The 17803-nt window shown below is 41.8% G+C and overlaps 1 protein-coding gene across 9 annotated transcripts in view; it reads left to right on the forward strand.

The window, feature by feature from the left end:
• KCNIP1 (potassium voltage-gated channel interacting protein 1) overlaps positions 1–17751 on the forward strand; it is a 456219-nt gene extending 438468 nt beyond the window's left edge. For all 9 annotated transcript variants that reach the window (XM_076349994.1, XM_076349997.1, XM_076350002.1 and 6 more), the window contains 6 exons: positions 2981–3050; positions 5922–5992; positions 8893–9000; positions 9979–10083; positions 10664–10726; positions 13048–17751. In XM_076349994.1, the coding sequence (XP_076206109.1) occupies positions 2981–3050; positions 5922–5992; positions 8893–9000; positions 9979–10083; positions 10664–10726; positions 13048–13095 (465 nt within the window). In that variant the 3' untranslated portion in view covers positions 13096–17751. The remainder of the gene's footprint in view (positions 1–2980; positions 3051–5921; positions 5993–8892; positions 9001–9978; positions 10084–10663; positions 10727–13047) is intronic.
• Positions 17752–17803: the final 52 nt, after the last annotated feature.

A 17803-nucleotide genomic window follows, 5' to 3' on the forward strand; every position in this document is an offset into this window, starting at 1 on the left:
CTGTCCTTTTCCGTGGTTAGTGAATGCACATGAGCAGCAAGTGATGCTGGCAGATCAGAGGCTTGAAAAAAAAAGCCTTTTTTCCTTTACAGGCTTTTCATGGTGGAAGAATTTCTTGTCAAAGTCCTTTTTGTTCTTAAAAGGTATCTAAAGAACTCATCAATAAATAAGTCATAGACTTGAATCTTCCTCCAGCTTTTTGTGTCACCAATTCAAAGGGATTTTCTTAGACTTCCTAAATTTACTCATCTCAAATTCGACAACCTGTAATGCTACCAGAATAAGCATTTGTCTGTCTTGGATCTGCAGAGTGGGGTGGAACACGCAGTGAGTGTACGCATCTATGGCAGCTCCAGGCTGTCGGTGGTGAGTAACTATAGCAGTACTGGCTTCTGCCCTGCTTTGCAAACCTACCTAGGGCCGTGACACACACTCCCAAGCCTGCTCTTTAATGAAGTCCAGGCCAAGCATAGAATTATAGGGAGATTAGGGGGGTTTCCACCCCAACAGCATCATGTGGTGTAGCAGGCATATTCCAGGTAGTGTAATGTGGCAGTAGTGTGTTTGGATGTCAAGGCTGTGCAGCTCTGTGCTCTTTCAAACTCATTTCTGTTATTCCCCAAGCTTGCTTGTGCTACCACAACATCTCAGTCTGCACAGATGCGTGGCCCCCCTAGATGTGTTAGTGCAGAAGAATGATATCTTAAATGAATTTCCATTACTTTAGAAGGTAAGTCCAGGAGGAAAATACAATATGCTGCCTGAACAGTGTTAGCCAACAGACTGGATTAGCCTTAGCATTATTGAAAAGATCTGAAAAACAGTTTCCACTCCATTTCTCCAATAGTTCCAATTAGGATTCACTAGGAAAAGAACAGAGAAACAGGGAGAGAACACCATTATGCTGCAGGACGAATGAACAGTGTACCGGCATCTTAAACACGGCTTGCAGTCCTGGGCTGCTGTCTCAAAAAGGATACAGAAATAGAAAGATGCAGAGAAGGGATGGTGAAAGGATGCTGAATGCCTTCTGTGCTTCTCAGGGTGGGATGTTTCATTCTGGAAAAGAGATAACAAAGGGAAGATCTACAAAATCACAAGTGGCAGGTAGAAAAAGCATCGGGATAAACTGCGCTCGCTCTATACAGGAATTCAGGGCTATCAGGCAAGGTAGTAGAAGTCAGGTTCCAAAAATTGAAAGCTGGTGATTCCTTGTGCAAAGGGTTAGAGATCTGTGAAACTCCTTGCTGAAGGACCCATATTAAAATGGGACAGCAATCATAGTGTGACACAGAAAGAGGAAAGCATGGAGTGAGTATACTGCCAGCAACTGATGAACTTTCTTGATCCCAAATCTGGCCTTCAGCTTAATCGTAAGCATCAAACCAAGATATACGCACGAGTTTTGTGAGAGATTGAGTTAACCTACTCAGATAATCCACCTTCAGCATGTCCTACCAGGAGTGGCAAGTGCTCTTGCTCCCTCTTCCCTCCATGTGACACACTGCCTTAGCTGGGGCTGAGGAATTTAAATTGCTGTGAATGGGATGAAATGCCTGCAGCAGGGGACAGCCCCGCAGTGTCTCTGCCAGTTGGTATTTCTGAATGTGGGAGAGAGCTGACTTTTCTATATTTATAAATCTGTGCTCTGTGAAAAAGGATCAGTGCCATGGTTATTTTATTGTTTTGCTCTGGTTTAGTTTTCAAAATTGGTTGATAGGCAAATCTGTGAGGAAGAGTGTCATCAACTGGGAAATATTGTATATAATTGAAAACTTCACATAGTCAGATAGCAGTGCCTGAGGCTCTCTGTGGTACACAAACATGTTATAACAGCACTGAGCTGTTGAGGGGTAGTAAAGCACCATAGTTAAGCTAAGTTTTCTCTTGAATTGTCTAAGTAATTTAAGTTTAAAAAAAGAGTTGAGAGTAAGAAAACAGGATTCACAAAATGGAGACAGTTCTTGTGCTGTTTTTCACCCATCTCTTCCATTGCCTGTGGTCCCGCGTCCTGCTGAGGACCTCGGTTCAGATATCACTGACAGGGTAAAGCACCTGGGGGCCCAGCTCCTCATACCTGGCACACCTCCCTTTTCATGGGTGCTGTCCAGACTCTGCAAACATGCCCAGGGAGCACCTCCCACCCCACACTACCATAACAGCCTGGATTTTGCTCAGATGTGGCAGAGCAAGTGCAAGCCCTCCAGGCAGGGATCCCATTTTCCCTTCCTGAATGCCACCCCGTCGGGCTAGGGAGTAGCTCAGGAATTTCAGGGCAGAAAATCTGCCACCCTCTTCCTAAGTGTTTGCCCCTATTCAAAGTAGCCAAAAGTGAAATGAAGTGCCTTACATTCTAGTACCAGAGTTTAAAAGTAAAATAACCCCACAGGTTGCCAGGTTAGAAAATTTGCGTGGGCACAGTCTGGCTTCTCAGAAGTTTACAGAAGACTGAGCGGATAAACAGGTTAAAAATGCTCTAATCTCTTTCAGCCTAATACTAATGCTTGTTTGTAAGGATTTACGAGTATAGTACGTACCGTCAGCCTCCATGGAGCTGGTGTCAGGTATCTGGCTACAGTCTTCTGCTGAGGATTAATGAATTCATATGTGTGGAGGCATCGGACAGGGAAGGGTTAGCTGGCACTAACATTATTTGTAATTATTAGATGAAATCTTCATATGACAGAAGGCATGAGCTGCCTTTCTAGGTCGTCCTATGAAACAGCGATTAAACACTGCTGAAAACACTGTTAGAAATGTTAATAATGGTGAACCAAGTCTATGAGATGCTTAAGATGAAATTGCAGTCTGAATTATTTTAATTTCTTCAGCTGCACAGTCTGTGCATCCAGAGCACTGTGAGAACAGGAATGTGATTTGTTTAATTGCTCTCTTCGGGCTTGTAGAGTTTTGCAAATGAACCTTTACAGAGCTGGGTTTTTTCCTTGACTTTTTTTTTTCTTTTTTGGTTTTCCAACAGGAGTGTCCTAGTGGGGTTGTTAATGAAGAGACATTCAAACAGATCTATGCACAGTTTTTTCCTCATGGAGGTAAGCAGAGTACTTTGCGTCTGTCGGGTTTATTGAAGCATGCCTTAACATTCATTACTGCCAGCTGGCTGCAAAACTACTTCAGATAATCTGTGCAAGAAATGTGAATTGAGCTTAAGCTTTGCAGGATCTTAAACAGAAACACAAACATTAAGGTAATTAAGTTAGGCCCTTTGAACAGTTATTTCACAAGAAAACAGACAAACCCACATTAAAGATTGCCCCTAGTTGTCAGCTCTTTGTTCCCTGAGTCCAAAATAGAAACTGGGGATTGATGCTTTTTTTTGTACTGAATTTCTGGATGGCAGAAAGCTAAATCGCTCCCCTCAGTGTGTCTGCTTCCCTGCTGGTGGACTGCTGTGTGTGTAGTATCTAGCACAGAAGAGTCCCAGACCTCATTTTGGCCTGCAAATTAATCAAAACTTCCCTAAAATTCTTAAAGCAGTTCTTAGTTGATGTGTGAACTCCTAGCTACCCAAAATGATCATTTTTGGTGTTTGTGTGACTAAGATAGGGTCGTGTCATGTATTGGAATATTAAAGTATTGTATAAAACCTCTCAAATAATGTATGTTCTTGCCTTTTAAAAAATCAAGAATCTGTATGTTCTTCTAACCGGATATGTTCTGTGGAGATACTGTTCTCAAATTGAAAGAAATGAGTCATGGGCTTAAGTGGCTTTTTAGTAAAAGATTCAGTATTTGAGGCTTTCCGAATATATTCCAGCCTGTAGTAGCTGCAGAATACACTTCTTGTGGAATGATGACTGAAGTTTCTGCAAGAGTTTATGTGTGCATGTGCGTTTACTTTAAGAAGGTCACTAACAAGCAGTTTTTCAACTAAATGTGAAGATAAAACATGTTATGCTTATGTTTTACAATGCATGTGACCTCAAAGTTGTACGCCTATAAAAAGTTTACATTACATTTCAGTATGGACTTGATGATTTCCTATTGCAGTTGCTTTTGTTTTTGTTATAAAAAGCTACGAGTCTGTCTTTTTTTTAACAAATATGCAAAAATTTAAGTATTTATAATCTTAATGTATTTCTGGATGTGTTTTGTGTTTTCAACCTAAGTTCGAGTAAGTCCAAGGAACTCCAGTTACCCCAAGTAACTGCACTAACTCCTTGCAGAGACACATCTCGGGTGACTCCTTCCTTCCCATATGTGAAAAACAAAATGAAAATCAGGCACAGAAAATTCATCTTTTCATAGATAGATAACTTTTTTCCCCTCTACTGAAGTTGACAAAGACTTCCTTTCTTTTTTTTTTGTGTCCCATTCCCTTGAAATGTGATTCTCCCTTGGTTAATGATGATGGTAGTACAACCATGCTTAATAATAAATCAGTTTAACAGCAGATGCGATTTCATATTTTATACTGGTTTCTTTCACTTGGTTCCCAAACTGTTTGTATAACCTTAGCGTCATAAATTGTGAGATTTCAGATTCCCCAGAGATTTTTTCACTTTTATGGCTCTCTGTACAGATAAACTCGTACATCCCAGAGGTAGTGAAGTAGCTCTGAATTATAAAAACTTTGTGCAGTGTCATCTCAGGCTTGTGATATTTTTGTTACATAGGGCTCCTATCCCTGGCAGGTTTTCATTTTTGCTAATCTGTCATCAAATGATACTAGTGATCTAGTATTTCTAATGTACATCATACCCTATTGAAATAAGACCTCTAGTTTAATGTTTTTAGTTCATTGTTTAGTTTAGCTTAATTAGTTTTTAGTAGGACTGTCCCATAAGTAATTCTATTGTTTTCTTCTGGACCTATTTTATTTCAGAATCCTTCTCTTAAAAATGTAGTAGACAATTTTTTTTTCCTACAGTCCAGTGTGGACTATGGATCCGTCTATCCTTATGGATGACAGTAACTTAAGTATTTGATTTTTCTGCACACTGTTACACTTTCCTGGATTTGAATAATGTGAAAATATTTAATCATTTCATAGAGATCAGAGTAAAGAGATGCTGGGTCATTCCACCTGACTGCCTGCGTAGCACAGGGCACCAGGCTTCACCTGAATACCCATACGTTGACTGTGAAGACTCGGGCTTGACTAATGCTGTGTGCTAGAGGCAAAGAATAGAAGAGAAAAAAAGTGCGTGGCTACTAGAATAGCAATGAAATAATTAAGGGAATTTAATGTCAGTTGCTCCTATCTTGAAAAGTTGGGCTCTAGTAATACAGAGAGCAGTGTGAATTGCCTCCAGAGCAGAGAACAGGCCAGTGAAGGTTGTAAGGTCATACACCTATTTAATTTTTTTCTGCATACCATTACAGTTTTTCCCAGTTAACAGCCATCCTTCACGTGGCCATAGAAACTGTTCTTCTCAATAGAAAAAGATTTCTAAAACCAGCAGTTTAAGATTCAAAAGGATGAAAATATGCCTCAGATGAGATTGCTTTTGGGCCAAACTCAGGTTACTGGAACTACACCCTTCTGAAGTTAGACAGTCCCTGGGTATCTCTGCTGTATCTCACACAAAGCGAAAGGTAGAGGAAGGAAGGACACATGCTGCAATCACTCTCTGGTGCTTTTGCAGCATTTCCCACCAGAGCTAATACTCCATTTGCGCCAGAGACACTCTTGGGTTTTGGTTTTTTTGCTCATTCTTTCAAGTAGAGCCCCATAATCCAGATCGTTTCTACTGTAAGGAAAGGGTTTACATTTCAAGGCTGTTTTAAGGCAGGGCGTGAGCAGTATGCAAGTCCATGTTAACATTTAGTAGTTCATAGAATATCTGGCAATGCTACAAGGTTGGATTTTATACAAAAGGAAAATAAGGTCATAAATGTTGTTTAGAGCCATTAGTGTATAATGAACTGTTGTACCAATCAGCGCCCTTTGTGTTTTTCAGATGCTAGCATGTATGCGCATTATCTCTTTAATGCATTTGACACTGCACAAAATGGCTCCGTGAAGTTTGAGGTAATGTTTTGCATCCTCCTTTGATGCCTCTTTCTCAGTTTTGTGTTTTTAAGCTTCTCCATCCATTCTTCACTGTAAAATAGTAGGCCTTGTTGGATTATGGGTTAGAGGTTTCAGTCTAAAATCAGTTGATATTTTAAAATCTGGTTTGCTTTAGTTTATGCAGATGGAGTTGCATGTTTCCTTTCACTAAAGAAACATATAGAACACATTATTCAGTACCACGGCGAGAAAGTGTAGAGATTTATGTAGCAGAGAGGAGAGGCGGAGGACAGTCCAGTGATTTGCACGGATAATCTGGATGTCAAAGAAAAGCCAGTACGTCGTGTGTCTTCTTCAGTCATCATGCATTGCAGGGTTATATTTGTATGTTCCTGGAACACGGGGGGGGGTTAGCTTATTTGATATATTGAACAAGCATATATTGATATATTGAACAAGATATGTTGAACAGCAGAAAAGGACCTGGGGGTGTTGGTCGACAGCTAGCTGAACATGAGCCGGCAGTGTGCCCAGGCGGCCAAGAAGGCCAATGGCATCCTGGCCTGTATCAGAAATAGTGTGGCCAGCAGGAGCAGGGAAGTGATCGTGCCCCTGTACTCGGCACTGGTGAGGCCGCACCTCGAATACTGTGTTCAGTTTTGGGCCCCTCACTACAAGAAGGACGTCGAGGTGCTGGAGCGTGTCCAGAGAAGGGCAATGAAGCTGCTGAAAGGTCTGGAGCACAAGTCTTCTGAGGAGCGGCTGAGGGAACTGGGGTTGTTTAGCCTGGAGAAAAGGAGGCTGAGGGGAGACCTCATCGCTCTCTACAACTCCCTGAAAGGAGGTTGTAGCGAGGTGGGGGTCGGTCTCTTCTCCCAAGTAACAAGCGATAGGATGAGAGGAAATGGCCTCAAGTTGCGCCAGGGGAGGTTTAGATTGGATACTGGAAAAAATGTCTTCACCAAAATGGTTGTCAAGCATTGGAACAGGCTGCCCAGGGAAGCGGTTGAGTCACCATCCCTGGAGGTATTTAAAAGACGTGTAGACATGGTGCTTAGGGACATGGTTTAGTGGTGGACTTGGCAGCGCTAGGTTAACGGTTGGACTTGATGATCTTAAAGGTCTTTTCCAACCTAAACCGTTCTATGATCCTATGATTCTAAGCATCTCAGGTACTTCGTTCCTAGGGAAACCAAATCCACCCTTTAACTAAAAGGCTTGTTGCTGTGGCTACAAATAGCCATCCTTCAAGCTCACACACATAGTTGGGAGTGCAGCAAAGGGATATGTTAAGTCATATGCCTGTGGAGGATGAAGTTCATAATTTTGAAGACAGTTTACTGTCATCATAAAACTAGAAATCATAGGCAGTCTTGGTTTGCCATCAAATGGCTAACAACTCCAGTAATTTCCAGGTAAGACTGAGAAATTGGCTCATTTATCAAATGTAAAATGGGAACGTTACCATATGTATATGTGTGTGTCTGTAGCAATGGCTGCAGTGGGAATTTTGCATGTGGCAGCTACTCAGTAGTTAGAGACTTCCAGAAACCTAAACAGACTGAGACACAGCAAAATGCTTAAATAAGTATTTATTAAAAAAAAAAAAAAAAAAAAGAAGTGCTGAGCTTACCTTCCCAGCAAACCTGTCTCTTTAGTGGTTGTCAAACATAAGCCTTTTGTCCCCTTTTTTGTATTGTTCAGCAAATTCAAATTCCTCTGAGCCTTGGGAGAAAGGAGCAAAGGTTTCTAAGAAGTGATGCACTGCCCCACACAGAGCTAATGGAGATAACATAGGAAGGACTAAGTACATTAAGTGAGGTATCAGGAACTGCATAGCTCTGTTAGCTTGAAGCTTTGCCTGTACTAATAAATCTCTGCAGCAATGCTGCTTGCAATGCCTGAGTAACCGTGCAGTATAAACAATAAATCAAAGTTATTGGAAGCAATAACTTTACTGTAAACAAAAAATACAATTAAAATGCCATGTCTCAGACTGAGTAATTAGTGGTGGGAATCGCATCTGGTCAAGTCTGACAGATTTTGCCAGAGACAAAACCTGAGGCTCCCTGTGTTAGAGGAGTTTGGGATCTTTCTGTCCTTCTCAAGGTGGACACAGAGAAAATGCTGGATTCTCCTCCTCCTCCTCCTTCACTAGCACCCTAATTCTGGGAGTAAGAAAGCATCGGCTTCCACTGCCACAGTTAGAGTCCAGCTGTGTTTAACCAGGCGACGGCAGTCTGAGTGACTCCTTCTTGCAGCAGACCATAGCTAGGAGGGAAATTGCCACTGGAGCATCTCGCAGTGCTTTTGAAAACCAGACATGTATTTTGCCGTGCTTACATTCATGCAGTATTTAGAGTTTAGAGCATGATAAATTTGGATGGGTAGCAAAGAAAGTGTCCCAGCTTCTGGCCTTGAGCGTACTGTGCTGTTCCTGGCAAGTCTGAGGAACCAGAGCAGCCACTGTCCTATTGACTTTAGGATCCAAGTCTGCCTGGCTTGGACTGGATCTGCTATTAAGCCCATGCTGTTTTCACACTCCTCACCCCAGGACTTAGGAGGGTTTAAGGCTGCAGCACCCATTAGGTCTTCCTGCCCTTCCAGCCTTGCTAAGCTGCCTAACCCATATCATAAGCTTGGCCTTTACGGTGGCTACAGTTGAATACTTGAGGACTTTTCTGATTTTCTTGGTTACCTCATACACATTTATTAGTGTGACAGTGATCATCTTAGCAGATGCTATGTTCATCAAGTTCGGTCAGAGAGGACACGTTTTTGGAAAGGGGGGTCAGAAGAGATTGATAACCATATGTTCTCTCCTGAAAAGATAAGTCTTTTGACTGGCATTATATAAAGAAGGTGACTTAGAAGACGATGTTATGAAAATTCACATTTCTCTCTCTGCCTTGAACCAGGATTTTGTGATGGCATTGTCCATTCTGTTGCGGGGAACTGTTCATGAAAAGCTAAGATGGACATTTAATCTCTACGACATAAATAAGGATGGCTATATAAACAAGGAGGTAAGGCTGTTTCCGACAAATGTCGTTGATTTCTGAAGAGAGCTGACTGGTTTCTGTTGCAGAGCACAATTTTGCATGCAGCTAATTAAATGCAAATCAGACTGGACTTGAACATTTATCTGTGTCTAAGTAAAGTGCTCAGTGATCTTATATTGCATGATTTTGTAGACATATTTTCCTATATTATAGTGCCTTTAATGGATTGCTTTAGCCAGGAGCAAAATCCTAGTTACAGCTATGAGCAACATAACCTTTGCGAAGGGGAGGGTGATGGTGACAATAACTATTCGGTGACTGAGGCGCAAGAGGTTTCTGGCTGCACTGGGAGGTATGGTGTGGGCTCACCCGAAGCACTACAAGCACCCAGCACCACTCCCAAATCCTGCATTATCATCTGGTTTTATCTTCTTATCTGGTATCGCTTGTTCCCTTTGTGGGAAGCCTTGGTTTTGAGCATGGTAACCTGAATATTTTGCAAATACATCTTTTCAAAACTATTGTGCGTACCTGGAGGGTTCGTGGTTACCACTACTGGTCATGGAGTTGTGTGGCAGTTTGTGCAAGGTGTGGAGAAGGGCTGGGTTCCCAGTGACTGCCATGAAGGTCCCTGGCCCCGGAGGAGGCTCTGGGACAAGGTCAGTGCTGCGGTGCTCGGGACTGAGCATGCCGCTTGCAGCCCAGCACCATCCCCAGCAGCTGCCGTGTCAGAGCATACGTCCTGCAATGCTGCCTGGCCAGAGGAGGGAAGTGAGCACTGCAGGCACCTCCAACGCAGCTGTGGCAAAGTCATGGCACAGGCAGAAAGAAGCACTTGGTTTTTATAGCTGAACTTGTATATGATGATACATCTGTCTTCATGCATAGGCATTCTGCGCTGTTTTGTAATAGGAGAAGGATGGTGAAGGAAAGGGTAGTAAAAGAAAGAAATATGCTATCATTTCTATTAATTTCCCTTTTGTGTTTGTGCCACTACTGCAGGAAATGATGGATATCGTAAAGGCAATTTATGATATGATGGGAAAGTACACGTACCCAGTGCTCAAGGAAGATGCTCCAAGGCAGCATGTAGAAGTATTCTTCCAGGTACTTGATTTTTGATGTGTTTTTCGTAACGCTTGAGCTATGCACTGATATACTTCACTGCAAAGTTAGCCCCAAGTTCAATCCTATGCCCCACTATATATTCCAAAATAAACCCTAGCAGCCAGTCAGCCTAACACTACAGTGTCTGCTGATTTCCTGACTCCAAGGTATCCCATTTGTCTCTTAGCCTGACCCTTTGCATTGGGATGTGCCACATCCAGCAAGTCTGAAGCCCCTGCATGTGTTGCAGCCCTTCTGTGCTTCTTCTCTCAACTGCCCATAAAGAGAGACAGGAATATGGGTGCTGGTTGGTGAGGCAGTGGATAAATAAACGATGTAATAAGGGCAGAGGTTGCTGTGTATGTCAAGAAAGGAATAGTTGGAGATGACCTCAAAAGTGCTCCAAATAACGGAGTAAACAAGTCCTTAGCAGTCGGCAAATTTATCCAGTGACACTGAGTCTCTAATCTAAGCTTGTAAAGTGCCCTAGGTTTATTCAGGTTGCATCAAATAAGATATTATACTGTAACTGCAGTGTTAGCTATGGAAACAAAAATATTTTTTTTATTTTATTTTGCAGAAAATGGATAAAAACAAAGATGGTGTTGTAACTTTAGATGAGTTTATTGAATCGTGTCAGGAGGTAAGGACAAAATTATAACTGTAATGAAAGGTCTAGCTCATGCCACAGCATTTGCTTCCCCTTTGGACAAACTCCATTTTAAAGAAGATGCTGCTCAGGACCCCGGGTTTCCTTTGCTCTGTGAAAAAGCCGGCTTCAAGACTGAGTTTCTGGTGGTGCCCTGTGAAGTCTGTGACTGAATAGAGAAGTAGGGTCATGCGAATCACAGGAGAGAGCGTCTTCATTTCCAGTGTTGGTGGCCAGTGCTTTTATTTTCCTGAGTGAACTGCAGCACCTGATTCTGTAGACAAGCAGATAACTCTAGAGAAAGCTCATAATGCCCTTAACCTTCCTTAGGTGGTTTTTTTTAGTAATTTCTTTTGTGGGCAGTTTTTTTGTTTTTCTAAGAGGCTGATATTGTCTCTGTGTGCTGCCCCTGGATGTCGTTAGCAGGTACCACATTGCTGGAACTACCCAGAGCTGAAGGTCTCTAAAAATCTTGTAGTTACAGCGCTGACGTATAAAACCAGTTGATGTTTTCATGGTCAAATATTAAAAGCAAATGCTGTCATCATAGCAACGATTATTTTTTTTTTTTTTTTTCTGTTTTGGAAATAAGCTCCCTCTTGCAAATTCCATACGTTAGGCTGGCTGTAATAAATACTTGCTGGTATTTTTAGCACTGGCACAAAGTATCTGCATTAACATACAATTGGCCAAGTGTCTGTTGTCTTAGACTGTAGTTAACTGTGTGAATGTTTGCTCCGAGATATCTCTAGTATTTGATCAGTACAATAATGGCCTCTGCGTTTTAGAAAGTTTACATTGGTGCAAATAATTGCATACCAGCCCTCCTGTGTACTTTACTTTCCCTGGAAAAATCTTTCCTGTTCTGCAGTCAGACAGCTCTTCTGTACCTGAGCAATGGGAAGGCTCTCTCTGTGGAGGGCTAGGCTGGCTTCCCGCTGTTTCTGTGTTAAGTCTGGCTCTGGCAACATCCAGATTACTTCTCAGTCAGGGACTTCAGGTGGCAAAATCCTTGTTAGCAGATGCATACTACAAGGCTAACTTTTTTCAGTTACTTCATTCTTGGTCTCTCTTGATTGTTTAGCTTATTTTTTGGCCTCGTCTTTAATTTGATCATTTGTGTTGTGTATTATTCTTCACATTCATAATTTGCTTTCAGGCTGGATGCCTGTGTGTGATTAGTGGTCTCAGTTTTGAAGCAGCTTTACTTTACTTTTAACTGTTAGAGTTTGTTTAATGCTCTGCCCTAGTTTGGGTTTGGTTCCTTCTGTTGACATACTTGCACTAGGAGCTGTGCAGTCTGATGCAGTCGTGTGTGGTTTCCTGCCAGATAGGAGCGAGCCCTGCAACACTAGGATGATTTTTTTTTTTTCTTTCTTTATGAAAAACCAACCGCAGTGCACTGTAGCGCTTACCTCTGCCATTTCTGAGGATATGGCTCATGGGCAGTGAACTCCCAGCATTGCTTTGGAGAGGATGATTGGTTTCCCATGCAAGGCTATGCCTTGTGTTAGTACTCACCAAACTGCGTTAGAAGTGAGATAGATGGATGCAGCCTCAAAATAAGATAGAGGAAAGAGATACAATAGATCTCTTAAGTTGCTCAATGTGGAAAATTATTTTCATGTTACAGGCAAATAGTTATTCTAACTTTTGGAATAACTGAATTCCTGGGGAGGAACAAATCATCATTATGTTTTTGAATATTACTCTGGTTATTACGTTGAAGTACAATTTCAGGACCTCATGAGAAACAATCCGGGATTTCCCTTGTGTGTCTCCAACTTTCTCATTTGGATCTAGGAACCTCGGAGAGGCTGAGATTGCATGTATTTTGGGTTTGAGCTGGTTGTATTTCTGGGATGAAGTGGTCCTTCAAGGCAGCTTGCTTATCAGTTCAAAACCTGCAATTTTATTTGGACTTTTGAAGCATATTAGCTAAGCGCATATTTATATATTCAGGATCAATGAAATGCAGTTGGGCACTGAAGTCTGAGGGTTCAGTACAGTCACCAGCTCAATGCTGATGTCTGGTTTTCTTCAGTAAAGCACAGCCCATGCTGAATGTCAAGCTTATGAGAAGATCCTGTGCTTGCATGCCTCAAACCAACTAAGGTGCCAAAGTAAGAGATGACTGCTTTGCTGTATCAGGACCTGATCAGTGAATCAATTCCAGCTCATCGAGGATGGAAAAGCATTATGAAAGCAAGGCTGTTGCCTGCAGTAGCAGGTGCAGAGCCCCTTCTGTGCCATGCAAAGTTACGAGTCGTGCTTTCAGTGCTGGTTTTATGAAAATGTCTTCTCATTGCTTTCAGGATGACAATATCATGCGATCCTTACAGCTCTTTGAGAACGTGATGTAGCCGTGTCTGGCGAGCGCTGGAGGAGTCAGAGACCTTCTGTGTAACAAAGACCTCCTTTCTGGGTGAAAGCTTTTTACAATTCAGCCATGTTCAGTGTGTGAGGATTTTGTATGACATCTCCAACCAAATGGCAACCGAATGCAACCGATCCCACCTCTTCTCCCCAAGAGACGCCGGTGGACCTTTGTTTCGTTTTGGAAGCATGTGAATATTTTAATAAAACCTGACAAGAGAGAGCTGCTGCTCGAAGTTCAATGAGTAATATACAGCATTGTTTGCTAGGCACAAGTCCTGCTTTTAATCTAGCAAGCTTGATTACATATGATAGCACATGTCAATAGCTTACTCAGCCATCTATTGCAAGTGAAAAGCTCAGTCCATACTACCATACGGCAAAATGTTTTATGAATGCCTTGCCGTTAATCTGCTTTGACAAAAGTCGAATCTGCCAGGGCAGTCTGTAAAAAATGAACAGTAAATGTACCTTCGACATTAAGCAGACAGCCTGTGTAGCCAATATCCCCATTTCTGCAGAGATCCTGCTTTTCCTCTCACATGCACTGGTGCCACCACGCTGAGTTTGGTGGAGTTTTTCCTGAACATATTAACTAGAGAATCTTCACGCCAGGGTGAGCCAGAAAGGAGCAAAACATGTGCTGCACATATAAATTTCAAACTACAGAACAAATCCTGTTCAACAATAGTAAGTTCTTGCAAGACCGGGCAGGTTTATAAGGGCTGGTACAGGAAGATGAATACCTGCTCTGGTCCCAGCCACCTTCCGCAGTCCCAGCACGTGGTAGGACACCAAGTGGTTCTCCAGTGTGCGTCTCAGTAGCACTGTGGTCATGTGCTACGGTCCTTTCGGTGTAGTTTGGCACACACTTCCTAGATTCCTCATTAGAATGTTTGTATTTTTCCATTGGAAGTTACAGTAAAGTGTTGCCCACTTAAAGGATTTATTTAAGCTTTCCAGTTTTACTTAGTGCAGAAAAGGGCCCAGATGATGCAGCTGTGTTTCCACATACAGACCTTGGCACCCACAAAGTACCCTGTAAGTTTAATTGGGAGCTACTTAGTTAGCTGCCAGGCCTATACGTCCCTTTGGGTAATTTAACATTTTCTGTAGCAGAATCTTTTTTCCTACAAGGCAGTTGCGTGACTCGTGTAAGTCCTATTTCCTTAGTAATGCCAAATAGAGCATTGGTTTGGGGGCTTGGGTTTTTTAATTAGTAAAACAGAAAGAATCATGTAGTGAATTTACACCAAGGTTGGGTTTTGCCCAGTAGACTATTTGTCAGCTGAGGAACGTGTCAGAGCCCGCTTTGCAGAGGACTCTTAAGAAAGTTAACACTCCAGAGTGCCGTTGCAGTCTCCAGGCAGCCGATGGCTGAGAAACCAAGGGAAGGAGGGAACAGCCAACTTTTCCAGCTGCTCAGACCACACATAAAGGAGAGTCCCTGCCGTAGTGCTACATCGCTCCCATCCAGTAAGCATATTTTTTTATTATATCAGATACTATATTACAAATATACTGTTAGCAGTGAAGATATATTTTAAAAATTAAGTAAGTGGAAGCTTTTTATAATACAAAATATATAGAATGCCTCGTTTCTGCAGCCCTATATTTTATAAAAATTTAATCTACTGAGGTATTCCTGGCTCTAGAAGTAGGTCTGATCAGTACTAGTGTAATGCTATGCTAATTCCCCAAGATGGGACACTTTCCCCTTTTACTGTGCTCCTCCATACACTTTTATGTAGTCTTAACTTTATTCCTTTCCGTTGCTCACTTGTCATCAAAAGTGCTATTCATGTGAGTGCAGTTACATGTACGCAGGAATGACATCCTAGTCTATCCTGTTTATTGCCTTTCATACAAATACCATTAATTAATTCCTCCCTAGCAATGGCACAGAGCAGAGCAACTCCAACAATGTGCTGTGATTCGCAGAAGTGATGCGATGCTGTGAGAGTAGTCTTGTCCTCTAGTTGTCCGGTAATGTCTGTTTAGTTTTTATTTAATGGGCACTTGGTAAAGACATCAGTTGTGGCTGAAATAAGGCACAATGTTTACACTGTTCCTTCTTGATTCTGATTGCAATCGCTTTAGCAAATGACAGAATTTAGTATAATTAATAACCTGCTTTTTTCCCCACACCAAAAGAGCATCTGTCTATTATCAGTTGAAGCAGTTAACTTCAGTTAAAAGAGGGAAAAGTGGTCAAGAGAATGGAAAACAAGCATTTGCATTGGGCTCGCACAGTGCCTTTCTCCTCTAACAGTGTTGCTCCAAATGTGCTCATGAGATGGCACATACAGCCTGAAAAGTTTTGAACGTGCCCTTTTCAAAAGAAAACATTTTTAGTTGCATGATACCATGGTCCCTAAAGCTAAATTAATTTCTGGAGTTACTGTGATGAATTTGGCCTCAGCTATGTTTTCTCTGTCTCTACTAGCAGAAGTGCTATATGGATGGCACGGGGGTGCCTGTGTCACAGGGGCTATAACTGCTTTCTGTTGAGCGTGGCCCCGGTTTGGCAACATACTTCAAGCATTTGGATGTTACTCTCAGTGCGTGCTTAAGTGCATTGCTGAAATCAGGCTACCATTAGTGACCCTGCAGTTTTGGCGTCTCCTTCTCTGCTCCACAGCGTCAGTTTTCAGCTCCCAGTAGCGATGGGGGTGCGTTAGGCAGAGAAGGGAGATGCTGAAAGCCGCACTGGTCCTGATTCTGCTCTTGAGGCATAACTAGCTTCGATTTCGGTCTCGCAGGAGTCCAGACCCCACCTGCGCATACCTGATGTTCAGCCCTGGGTTGCTACCTCTCTGCCCCACTTAAGTCCATTGCAGCCGAGATAGGAGGATTGGCAAAGTGACGCACAACAGTTGGATTTTTACATAGCTCTAATTGTAAATTCTGTCTGTGGCAGAGTCATTGCCTTTGTGAAACCATTTATTATCCTGTGTTTGTCTCTGATCCCACTGATACCAGCCAGAGGCTGGTATGCGTCAGTACATAGAAGGCCTCTAGGTTTTCCGTGAGCAGCATATGTGTATACGGCATGTGTGCTCCAGCCAACAGATGACAGAGATCCAGTGACTGTGAGAGAATCATACTCTGCATGGAAATGTCTTTGGGTTTGTTTTTTATGTTTTCCGTGAATGTTACTTTGTAAACTTGCAAAGCCTCCCGTCGCTCATAAGTGGGGCTTGCAATATTTATGGCAAATACTACTACGGCTTTCTAAATAAAACATTGTGTGCTATTCTAATCTCATACCGTCATAAATCCTACTGCCAGTATGTGGAAGGTAGTTATTATGCTGGCTTCTAAGTTCCAGTTAGACTATCTGTCAGTGCTATCAGCTGTGCAAATTTTCTCAAAGTTGTGAATGTTTAAATAACGTCTGAATCATTAGTCTGACTGTTTCGTTAGTTACAAACATTAGTCTGCATCTTCATGCCAGCATTTTCTAAAAAAAGCCTTTCTCACATGCGTTTTAGGCAACAATCTGTTGAAAAATAGGAATGTGATTAATGATAATGCAAAAAAAAATATGTAACGTGCCTGTTACCGTCGATGTTTGTTTTCCTGTTACTTTGAATGCATTGCAATATCGTGAGTAATCACGAGTCAAGCTATAAACCTGAGGCATGGATAGCCTAAGGTTCAAGCATTGTGGGCAGAACTTTGGCATTGCCTGACTGTGACACACGTTGAGAACAAGCATCTTTGTGTGTGACCTCTGATAAGATGGTAGCAGCAGTGTAACAACCTTTTTTTCTTCTTCATGGAAGTGCCATGAAAGACCTAAGGAAATGTGCAAATAATATAAATTGTGATAACTAAAGCCATGTTAATGGAGCAGCAATGCATAGCTTCACAAATGCTATTCTCCAACGGTAATTTGTATTAAATTTTGTTGAATGGTTTTAAAAATGTTGGTTTTAATAATTAAAAGAAAATATCTGGAGGGGGGTGTCCTTTCTTAAACCCAGCATGTAATTTTTTCTTAAGGGACACTGTCAGGTTAAAAATTTACAGGGAAACATTTAAAAGCAGGACTCTTACAAACACATACCTATCTGCACAGAGGCTGTTAAACTGCTGAACTGAGCTGCGAGCCTAACATTTACACGGTAATGATTTATGTGCATCACTGATTCAGGGGTGCTCTTATATTTGGTGCAGTGACATACACCTAACTGATAGTCTGGCCTTTGTGTAAATAAGAGTTCAAAAATGTTCTACCTGCATCACTGATAGTATCTCAGAGTAGTAAAAATTGAAAGCTTATGGGCATGTCTTTTCTCCTCAGCATTTTTGCTTAAGTATAACCAGGAGAACAGGCAATCAAGTTGAAGAAAAATGCAAGCACTATTTTATTTTAGAGATAAGAAAAAAACAAGACGACCTCACAGTGTCCCTTTAGCTCTGGTTTGTTGTAAACATCAATTCTGACACAGGGAGAAATGCAGAAGAAATTTTGCGAGACTATATATATGTGTGTACATATATATATATATAAAAAAAAAAAGAAAATTTGCTAAACTCCATTCTGTAGGGTATAATATGTCTACCAGCACATCCCAGGAAAAAGAACATTCTCTTGCATACATGCAGAAATATGAAAATAAAGATGTCTGTGTGAATCGTGGTATTGGTCTCACTCCAGTGCCTAAACAGGTCGCGTTGCCCAGCTGA

The sequence above is a fragment of the Aptenodytes patagonicus genome, chromosome 12, assembly GCF_965638725.1.
Source record: "Aptenodytes patagonicus chromosome 12, bAptPat1.pri.cur, whole genome shotgun sequence".
In the NCBI taxonomy this organism is placed as follows: Eukaryota; Metazoa; Chordata; class Aves; order Sphenisciformes; family Spheniscidae; genus Aptenodytes; species Aptenodytes patagonicus.